We start from the raw sequence: 11,389 nt of genomic DNA on the forward strand, positions 1-11,389 counted from the left end.
AACGATCGTCAGTTGAGGAGCTGTGGTCTGTCCGCTATATAACATTGGCTTAGATGAGACTAATCTCACACTTTCGACTGGTGATTAGCTATAATATCAATTATATAACAACATGTTTTCAAAGGGGTCACTAATTCTAGAACTAATTTAATCCTAGCATATTTAATCTTTTTAATCTCTTAGATTTAACCACCATTCAAAATGTACAATCGGGTTAAAAGATTTAGTCCTAATATATTTTATATATAAGATTATTTTGTGTTTCACATGGTCACGGGATCAACCCTATTGGTATCTACATCGTGCACAGTAATAGACCCCATAAATAACCATCATTATTGACTGTTGATTTTTGATTCCATATCCAGAAAAGTAAATTCAAAGAGCTAAAAAAATTAAAGGCATTAAATTCTCGATATTTTTAGAAGATTCCAACTTAATTATTTTTTTTTTTTCAAATCTCACCCCTTCCATTAATGCAAAAATAATAATAATATAAAACAAATTAACCTCCCCCAGGCTCCCTCCCCCTACGAAGTATTCCTTTTGGACCTGGTATATATAGTAAGTCGTTATTATATACACATTATTCTCTCCTCTAGAATAATAATAAGAAAGAAAAACAAATAAAAAGTGTGGTGAGGAGAAGTGCTTCTCCTCTTTCCATGTGAACAAAGACTCTTCTTTCCCATCACTTTCGTTTTAAAATTACCAATTGCTTCTTTCTTACTTTCTTCCTATTTGTCAGTTTGGTCCTTGCATGTCTCCCCAACCATACCAACATTACTTGCATTAAAAGAATTAGAAAGTACACATCTATATATTTAAATCTAAATCTATATATATATATATATATAAAATTGCTTATGCATATATAGCCCCCCACCATTGTCTCCACCATCATAGTTCTCATCTTGTCTCTTTCGCTGCTCTCAAACTCTCTTTCTATATAAAGAGAACTCCTCTCTAGCGACTAATTCTCTCTACAGAAGAAGCAGAATCTAAAACGGAAGCAAAAATGGCGCTCTCCAAGACCGCATCGCAGACGGACGTGTCGATCCACTCCACCTTCGCCTCGCGCTACGTTCGCACTTCCCTTCCTAGGTGATGATCAATTTATGGCAAATAGTGATCAAATCTAATGAATCTATCAGTCAATATCAAAATTAATTTTATTATTTATTAGTTGCTACGCAGTGATCAGATTTAACAAATTTATTAGTCGATGTGATATTGTACTGCTGCTGCTGATGTGAGTGAATGACTGATTGAATAGATGGTTTTGTTATAACTAGGTTTCGGATGCCGGAGGAGTCGATTCCGAAGGAGGCGGCGTACCAGATTATCAATGACGAGCTGATGCTCGACGGAAACCCGCGGCTGAACCTGGCGTCGTTCGTGACGACGTGGATGGAGCCGGAGTGCGACAAGCTCATCATGGCCGCCGCCAACAAGAACTACGTCGACATGGACGAGTACCCGGTCACCACCGAGCTCCAGGTACATAAGTAGATGCATGCGATTACTCAAAACAAAAAAAATGTTCAATCTCCGGTAAAGATGTACTCATGCGCAAGAGAGTACTTCCTCAAATATATATATATATATATATATATATATATATATATATANTTAGTATTATTGTAATTAAATTTTACAATCCAATTTAGTTAACTAAATACTGATATATTATTAATATAAAAGTAATATAATATTTAAATTATTAACACATTTAAAGTAGGTCCGAAAACTTAGAATACAATAATACTAAAAATTATAACAAATGTCCAATTTATCCAAAAAATTACATAGCAAGGTAAAAGCTTTTGATTTCTTTATTATTATTATTATTATTATTATTATTATTATTATAACTTAGATGTAGCTTTTGGGATAGCTCCTTGTTTTCCTACTTATCCCTGGTTTCTCGTGAATGTTTTTGTAATGTGTAAAACAAAAATAAAAAAAAAAAAGTTTGGAATAGTATTTAATATGCTCTTAGCAACTTTAAAATATCTTATTTATTAAAAAGAATCTCTAAAATTTACTAATTAATGGAATTGAATTGTAAAAGACTAATTTAAATTTTGAGGAGCATTTTTCAAAAATTTTTATAATAGTAAAAGTTTTAGGCAATGTAACTTGTTTAGTCAAAACTTGCGCCACTTATTTCAATTTTTTTAAACAGAATATGCCCAAAATATGCCTAACACTGCAATTTTATTGATGAAAAAAAGTTTCTATGTTGAGAAAAAGTTCTTATTTTGTCGCTATTGATAGTGAGTTTCATAAACCCTTCTTTTAGTTTATTGAATGATTTAATCAAATTTAATAAATCAGACACGCCAATAATCGAAGTAACCGTCAAGATAAATAACTCTCGTCAAATGAGATTAATCAGTTACTATTTTTTAAAAATATTTCTAATATTTTTGTTTAAATAATACTTCTCTCTAGTGCCAATTTAAATCTTATAAAATTTTAAAATGCAAAAAATATATTTTTTATTCTAATATATAAATAAATAATGTAAATAAAGATAAATTCATGATATTTTTTAATTCTGATGCTTAATTATCATAATTAGATCAAGAAGAGAACATTTTTTTTCTCTATTTTAAGTTATTCAAAATAACATGCCAGATTTGTGATTTAAAACGCATGTTAAATTATCATAATTAAATTAATTGATAAAATATAGAGAATTCGATGATCGAAATTAAAAGTTTATGCTCTTGTTTACAAATATTCTAAAGTTTAGAAATTTTTGTATATATTTATTTTTTTCTATTTTTTACACAAAAAATAATGGCATAATTTAAAAGATAAAAAAAGGTAATTGGTGGAGTTGTTGGTATTGGACTTTATTGTTTGCGCCACACAATTCAATGCTTTTTAAAATAAAAAGAAAAAGTAGAACGGATGATTTAATTAAAGCACCCATGGGTGCGGACGTATCCACTGTACCGTCTCGTACCAGTCAGATATCGATACGATATAATTTCTGTGCCAATGACACGACTCAAAATTTTCTATTTTTAAAATTAATAAGTAATTTTTTCAATGCAGTTCAAAAAGTTTGATGAAAATATATAATAAATAATTAATATATTTTATTGTTAAAAAAAAATTACTTTATATTATTATATATCGGCACACATATATTTTCTTATGACCAGCACATATTGAGCCGATCCGTTAGGCATCGTATCATACCATACTGATAAATTTTCGGCATAATTCTATACCACGGTATTTAAATACTTAATTTCTATTCCAACAATTTTTTTACAGGTGCAAAAATAAAAAAAAAAATTTAGTACAAAAATATTAAATACTGTCCAATATTTTTGTGACACGTGCCCTCCCAAGTGGCTTTTCTTTTGAGTTGTCCTATCACAAGTCACAACCAAGTTGATGGGTTGGCTCCAATCTATGAGTGCAGTATTATTGGTGTAAACTTCAAATTCCCCCTCCTTGTATATTTTCTATTTATTATGTTCCCTCCTAATTTAAAAAGTTATATTTTTGTCTCCTTCATAGTCTAACTTATTTTTAATTTATCATTATGTAATTCAAAATATTACACTTTACCTTTCCTAGTTCAGCGCATTTTTTATTTTGTCATTATGTAAGTTTTAAAAAATTTATATTTTATCATCTGCACCTGGTCTAAAAGTTTTAGGTAAAATAAAATTTAAATTATAAAAAACAAATATAATTTTTTTTAACTAAAAAGCGATAAAGTAAAAAATAAATTTAACCACACGGAGCCAATTTGAAGTTTACCCTATTATATATTTAAGGAAAAACTTCAAAAACCTCTATGTAGTTTCGTAGTTTCTCACTTTGCCCCTCTGTGGTTTAAAATGTATCAAATTACCCCCATGTGGTTTCGTTTTTATTTTTTCGGTATCTTTTTCGTTAATATTTTATTAAATTATATACAAAAAACTTGAGATATCCATTTAGATTTATCAAATATTCACTATAGTACCCTTTAATTTTAACTTTATCACTTATTTAAAAAAAAAAATTAATGAAGTTGATAAGAAAAAGAGAAAAAAAAATCACAGGGGGGCACACTGATATATTTTAAACCACAGGGGGGCAAAGTGAGAAACTACGAAACCAGGGGTTTTGAAGTTTTTCCAAAAATTTATATTTATCATCCCACTTGGTCTAAAAGTTTTAGGTAAAATAAAAATTCAATCATGAAAAATAAATATAATTTTTTTTAACTAAAGGGTGATAAAGTAAAAAATAAGTTTAACCACATGGGCCAATTTGAAATTTACCCTATTATATATTTAATTACTAGAATGCAGTTTTTTTTTTTATTTTGTTTTCTTGATTGGTCCAGTTACGGTAAGATTATGCTTGAATTTGTTTTTCAATTATGGTTGATTTTAAATCCTTTCCATTCTAATAAGTTATAAATTTATTTCTTTGTATTGCATATATATATTTAATGTTATAAATTTTTGTTCTTGAGCAATGTTATTTGCAAACGAATTTTATTGGGCTTAAATCTTACACCATACATAGTTTTTTTTTTTTTAAATAATTTACTAACTTGTCATATCAACTTTTTTTTTTCTAATAATAGAATATAAAATAAAATAAATCATTGGAATATAAGTTGATTTTTTATTTTTCAAAAATCTTGTGCACAGGTTGATCGTATTGTCCAGAGTTATTGTGACGCCGACAATGACTATAGCCGCGTTCAACTTTTTAAGAATTATATAAAAGTCCCTAATTACAGTATAGTAAAATTTTTTTGTAAAAAGTCCTTGCCTTATGCATCAAACTTTTGTTATAATTTGCTTTATATTTTTTTTTTTATGATAAACGTATTATGCAATTTTGACTCTTCCGAAAACCTAACAAATTCAAGTGGAGTATGAATTTTATCTGTACCCGATCCAAACCCGAATGGACTTTTTATTACATAATATGTGAATATTCGATGTTATATTGGAATTTGTATTTTGAAAATTTAGATTTAGTACAATATATTTTCATAGAGTTAGGTTATTATACTATTAATATCACTAAGTTATTGGTGCTATTAGGTTTTAGTCCTTGGATAAAGAAATGTGCGGTTAGAATAATAGTAGTTCTTAAGAGTTAAGTGGGTGGTCGGTTGGTTGAATAGTATGTATGATCTAACGAATGAAAATGGTCAAAAAGATAGATCTAACGGCAGAAATTTGATAGCACCAAATACTTAGTGCTATCAATAGCATAGTAGCCGGACTCTATATTTATGTATATTAAAAAGAAATAATACTATTCGTATTTTCCGTTTTGGGCTCGGGTTTCGAGATTTCGGGTTCAAGTTTTCAAAGGTTCAGATTTGGATTCGGGATTCGGACTTGGTTGTTGGACTCGGATTCGGCTTCTGATTTTGAAAATTCGCTCCGAATCCAACCCAATCTTTCTTGGGCCTTACATATTTTTGGCCCAATTAGGGTCTATACATTGCTGAACTTCTCTAAATTGTATGTTGTTATCGTTTTAAGTGCTTGGTCTTTGAAGTGTCCTAAAATTTACTGAAAATTTTCAATATATCCTTTACTGATTTTGATTGCAGAATCGATGCGTGAACATGATCGCGCACCTCTTCAACGCCCCTCTCGGCGAGTCGGAGGCCGCGGTGGGCGTCGGCACCGTCGGGTCCTCCGAGGCCATAATGCTCGCGGGCTTGGCCTTCAAGAGGAAGTGGCAGAACAAGCGCAAGGCCGAGGGCAAGCCTTTCGACAAGCCCAACATCGTCACCGGAGCAAATGTCCAAGTAAAGCCCAACTTCCTATCTAATTATATATTTATTCGTCGCAATCATATCGATCTTACATTTATTATAGGGTTTAAGGTTTAGGGTTTAGTATTTAATTACATTTAGAGTTTAAGAATAGTATTGCCACCTCATCAATAATATTATAGGGTTCTTTATAGTATACCTGTATCCGGATACACTCGGAAAGTCAAAGCGCTTAAAATTAAGAGCCTGTGTTGTTCGCACAATTTAGTTTTTTTTGCATTTGAAAGAATGTATCTGAGTATATTAATAAAATTATCGCGGTGCCTTTTTCTATGGAAACTAGCTATTATTATATATTACTTTACACTAAATTAATCATATGAAAATTATAACTATTTGACTATAAAGTTTATTTAAACATTCTTAAATTTTGGGAATTCACAAATTTATTTATCTTCTTTGCTCCATTTAAATTTTTGAGATAGATATAAAATTTGCACAAAAATATTTAGTCTCTTTAATTAAATCAAACATTTACAGAAAATTTTTTTATCAATCCCATATTTTAAGGGAGCGAAAGACCCTACACAAATTTTTAATTCCGATGTTCTATTTTTAGACATCTTAAAAAATATCATGAACCAAATATGCCCCTAAAAGCAATTTTACTATGCACGTTTTTCAAAATTTGAAAAGATACGATCTGAAATAAATCCTATTTAATTTGAGAGAAATGCTTGCTTAAGAGTAGCCCATTTTCTGATATCCCATTTTATTGTTGATGAGTTGATATACATAAATAGAGGGGTTAGGGCTTAGGGTTTACTAATGATATTACCACATCATTAGTAATTAATGATTATAGGGTATAGTTAGGATTCTAGAATGCAACACTTATACGACTGATTAATACCATTAACCAATCAAAAAGCTCCCCGGAGTTTAACCATTTCAATCGTGATTTTTATAAAAATATTTTTATTGTATTTTTTTCTCAAAAGAAAAGATATGATTGCCGGAGGATAGATAATGTGATGTAAATGTTACACATGCTTCCTCACAGCATTCTTTCTTTATTCGTTTGATCGCTTTTACTTACTAATTTCAATATGTAATGTGGGCTGTGTTTAGGTTTGTTGGGAGAAATTCGCGCGGTACTTCGAAGTCGAACTGAAGGAGGTGAAGCTGAGGGATGGGTACTATGTCATGGATCCCGAGAAGGCCGTCGAGTTGGTCGACGAGAACACCATTTGCGTCGCAGCCATCCTCGGTTCGACTCTCAACGGCGAGTTTGAGGATGTGAAGAAGCTAAACGAACTCCTCACCAAGAAGAACCAGGAGACAGGGTAAGTCTTCTTACATGCTTCGTATATAATGCATGCAGTAGTGTTATGATTGATGATGCATTACAAATCAAAATGTCGACACATCATTTTTACACCAATAATACATCAAAATTTAGTCAGGTAAATTGAATTGTGTAGGTGGGACACGCCGATCCACGTCGATGCGGCGAGCGGGGGGTTCATCGCGCCGTTCCTGTACCCCGAGCTGGAGTGGGACTTCCGGCTGCCGCTCGTGAAGAGCATCAACGTGAGCGGGCACAAGTACGGCCTCGTCTACGCCGGCATCGGGTGGTGCATCTGGCGGAGCAAGGAGGACCTGCCGGACGAACTCATCTTCCACATCAACTACCTCGGCGCTGACCAGCCCACATTCACCCTCAACTTCTCCAAAGGTAACCTGTATCTGTTAACCGAAAGATCGATCTAGCTAGTAAAAAATAGGTCTAGAAATATATATATTCACATTCTTACTCATGTACTTGTGATCGAATATCATATATAAGAAGGGCTGTTGCACAAATTATAAATGTTAGTCAAAGATAGGAATTGAGTGAGGATTAAACAAACTACCTCACAAAGGTGAAAATGTTTAGAATTGACTCTGATACGTACTATGTTAATCGAAAAATCGATTTAGCAGAAAACAAATTCAGAACTATATCTGATGATGCATGTGAATGATGGAATAGTTTCATGCGCCGATCAACAAATGATTTAGATTAAACTAGATGGAATAGTTTCATGTGCCTATCAACAATTGATTCAAATTAAACTAGAGTTTTACTACATATATATATGTCACATTTTTTAACTTATAGGAGACTATGTATATAGCTCTTATTAAATTTTTTTTTATTGTTACCATTTATTATTTATTATGCTATTTCTTTTGGTGTAATTGACTAATCACTTTAAGGAATTGATTCCAGGTTCAAGCCAAGTGATTGCACAATATTACCAACTAATTCGCTTGGGCTATGAGGTACTTTACGAGCTCATTCATTGACTTATTTCGACTGCACATGATAATTGTAGCTCCATATATGTTTAGAGATAGAAAAAGAGAATTATAAGTGGACAAGTAGAGTGGGTTGTAATCTTACAAATCCTTTGATCATAGACTTTATACACGTTAATTAACTCTTTTTGCATTTTAATATTAAAAAAAATATGAAGGCGTGAGATTACAACCAACTTTTGGCTGTAGAGTCAACATTGCTTCTAGAGAAATAGCTAGGGGTGTAAAACAAGCCAGGCAGCACGTGGGCCGCACGGCCCGGCACGGCTTTGGGCCGGGCTGCAGTACGGCATGACTGCTATAACATCTGTGCCAATCAGGCCCGGGCCAAGCTTTCAAATCGTACTGGGCCGCTTCCCCTTGTGCCCGACGGCCCGGCACGGCATGGCTCGAACCGTGCCTGGGCCGTGCCGGGCCAAGGAGAGGTGGGCGACCTAGCACGGCATGGCCCGCTTGGGTCGTGCCAACCGGGCCTGCACGACTAGTCCTTGGGGTCCAAGCTCTTCTCTCCAAGAGCTGTCCTTCGACCTTGAGAGGGGTGATTCTTAATTAGTCCAATGGACCAAAATTTTTTTGTCCATTAGATCAAAAGTTTATCTTTTTTTAAAAAATAATGTAAAAACTCACATATTTTTTAAGAAAATTTAAAAATTTGTTATTTTTATAGTTATTTTTATAAACTTTAAATTTTTTAAATGAAAATATCAATTAAAATAAATATAATTTATTATTATTTTTAAAAAATTTTATTTATTTTTTGAAAAATTAAAAAAATTAAGGGGCCAGCCCGAAGCATGGCCCGTGACTTCTGGGCCGAAGGGCCGTGTTGGGCCCAAAGCTGATTAGCTCTGGCCTGGCACGACCCGAATTTGAAGACGGGCCGGACCGAGCCTGCCCGTTGCCTACTTCGGCCCGACTAATATGGGCCAGTGCCGGCCCGGCACTATCCACATTACACCCCTAGAAATAGCTAAACGTATAGTCCATAAAAGAACTCCCTTTAGAAGCACTGTCTAAAGTAACAGTAAGTAATCATGACTCCTCAACTAGGGCAGAAAGCTGAACATTTGGTCCTAAAACATTGAAGAAGGTTACATTTTAGTCTTCAAACTTTAACATATTATAATTTTTTTTTCGAACTCTCAGTATTGTTGCGATCAAGCCAGTAATATCCAATTTATTTGACAAAATTTTAACATATTATTAATATAAAAGTGATGCAACATCTTAATTATTAGCGCATCATCAATCACGACAATACTACATTACCTCCGTATTAACAATATATTAATATTGTCTAAACAATAGGTTATGATTGAAAATATAAGAGGAGAGCCTACAAAGATATTTTGAGTCTAAATAGTAGATTCTGATTGAGAATGGTCGGTCGTGATTGAAAATGTAAGACGGGATTTGTAAAGAGGTTCCAAGTCTAAACGGTAGTTTCTGATTGGGAATGTTGTAAAGAAGTTCTAATAAGATTGGAATGTAAGAGGCAACAAGCAATAGTAATAATAATAATTGGATGTAAATATTTTAGTCTCGCGTCCTAGTAATAATAATTGAATTTAAGTATTTTAAACCGATGGTTTGAGTCCAGTAAACTATTATTGCTAACGGATCAGATCGTTACAAATATATACTTCTCTCTCTAGTGCTTTTTGTGTGTGTCTGTGTGTGCGCACGCGCGCATGTGTACATGCACCACTTACAAATCTTTCTTGTGTTTGCACTGGACGCAGGGCTACAAGAACATCATGGAGAACTGCCGGGAGAACGCGACGGTGCTGAAGCAAGGGCTGGAGCGGACCGGCCGGTTCGACATCGTCTCCAAGGACGACGGCGTGCCGCTGGTCGCCTTCTCCCTCAAGGACCGCAGCCGCCACGACGAGTTCGAGGTCTCCGACTTCCTCCGCCGCTTCGGCTGGATCGTCCCCGCCTACACCATGCCCCCCGACGCGCAGCACATCACCGTCCTCCGCGTCGTCATCCGCGAGGACTTCAGCCGCACCCTCGCCGAGCGCCTCGTCTACGACATCGAGAAGGTCCTGCACGAGCTCGACGCCCTCCCCCCGAAGCAGCTGCTGCAGAACGGCGGTGCCACCACCACCGCCGCCGCCGCCATGCTGGCCGCGAAGAAGCCGTCGGCGGAGGACCTGCAGAGGTCGGTGACGGAGCACTGGAGGAAGTTCGTGCTGGCCAAGAAGACCAATGGAGTTTGCTAGAAGTTATATAAATCGATCTACTGCATGCGCAAGGATAGAGTTTGAGTTAATTTGAATATAATTCATATATACTAAGATCTATGAATGTTTTGTTGATCCATGACATGTTCTCAATTAGCTGTGAACGTACGTACGTACGTACGTACGTACGTTTCCTTAGTTTGGTTTAACTTGTTGCATGCGTGCATATCTTGGAACATAATTGGAAGTTTGAGTTTTCGCTGAAATATAGAATGTTTTTCAGTGAATATTTATTATTTTAATTATTTAGTGTCCGTGTTTATTTAGGGCCTGAAACAACTCGCAGCATCTAACAAGCATATACATAAAGTATACCACCTAAACATCTTATTCCCTCTATGAGGGAATAAGAAAATTGAGAAAGTATATACGTGAGACACAATCTACTAATTTGATCCAGAACTTCTTGTCTCAGAGGGTGAATCCATCAAGCTTGATTCATCAAATTTAAAAATTTATATTTTATTCTTTCAAAATTTCAAGTTTATGCATTTATTCCTCCTCTTCGTCACTATTCCATTCACTTTTTATAATTTATACAGAAAATATTCTTGAAAATGAAAAAAATATATTCAAAATTTTTTATATAAAATAAGTAAAGATAATTTAGTCATTTCGCCCTGTTCATTAACACCGTAATCTTTTAAACATATCTGTGAAGTTATTTCTGAAACAAAAAGAGGAAGTGAAAAAATGAATATTTATATAAGATTTTTTGTATTTTAGCATTAACATTTTGCCTTTTTGTTGAGAAACAGTTAATGTATATATATAGCTAAATTTGCAATGGCCTTGTGATGCATGTATGTACTAATGCGAAGCAATTTTGTGCTTCAAAAAGAGAAATTTGTGTACCTTATTTTTGTTAGGATTGTATTATTCAATTGCAGGTTGTAGTTGCAAAATTATTTAGTAGTAATTAATCAAGACTAGTGTAGTGACCCGCGCGCATTACGGCGGATAGATACTGTTAAAGTGAAAATTTGTAAAGAATAAAATATCAATTTAGTAC

At 33.9% G+C, this 11,389-nt stretch overlaps 1 protein-coding gene across 1 annotated transcript; it reads left to right on the forward strand.

Annotated features, from left to right (window-relative positions):
- Nucleotides 866-10,601, forward strand: LOC109715583 (glutamate decarboxylase-like). The gene is made up of 7 exons (XM_020240679.1): nt 866-1,104; nt 1,296-1,500; nt 5,600-5,800; nt 6,899-7,113; nt 7,252-7,505; nt 8,043-8,095; nt 9,874-10,601. Exons 1-7 carry the CDS (start codon nt 1,019-1,021, stop codon nt 10,354-10,356), a joined length of 1,497 nt encoding a protein of 498 aa, XP_020096268.1. The 5' UTR covers nt 866-1,018; the 3' UTR covers nt 10,357-10,601.

The sequence above is a fragment of the Ananas comosus genome, linkage group 1 (assembly GCF_001540865.1).
Source record: "Ananas comosus cultivar F153 linkage group 1, ASM154086v1, whole genome shotgun sequence".
NCBI classification, from domain to species: Eukaryota; Viridiplantae; Streptophyta; class Magnoliopsida; order Poales; family Bromeliaceae; genus Ananas; species Ananas comosus.

What these genes read in the sequence shown, in the direction of transcription:
- LOC109715583 (XM_020240679.1), top strand. Translation starts at nt 1,019, where the DNA reads ATGGCGCTCTCCAAGACCGCATCGCAGACGGACGTGTCGATCCACTCC. An exon ending in GTTCGCACTTCCCTTCCTAG is followed by an intron (nt 1,105 to 1,295) that starts GTGATGATCAAT and finishes TGTTATAACTAG; the next exon opens with GTTTCGGATGCCGGAGGAGT. An exon ending in AAGAAGAACCAGGAGACAGG is followed by an intron (nt 7,114 to 7,251) that starts GTAAGTCTTCTT and finishes TGAATTGTGTAG; the next exon opens with GTGGGACACGCCGATCCACG.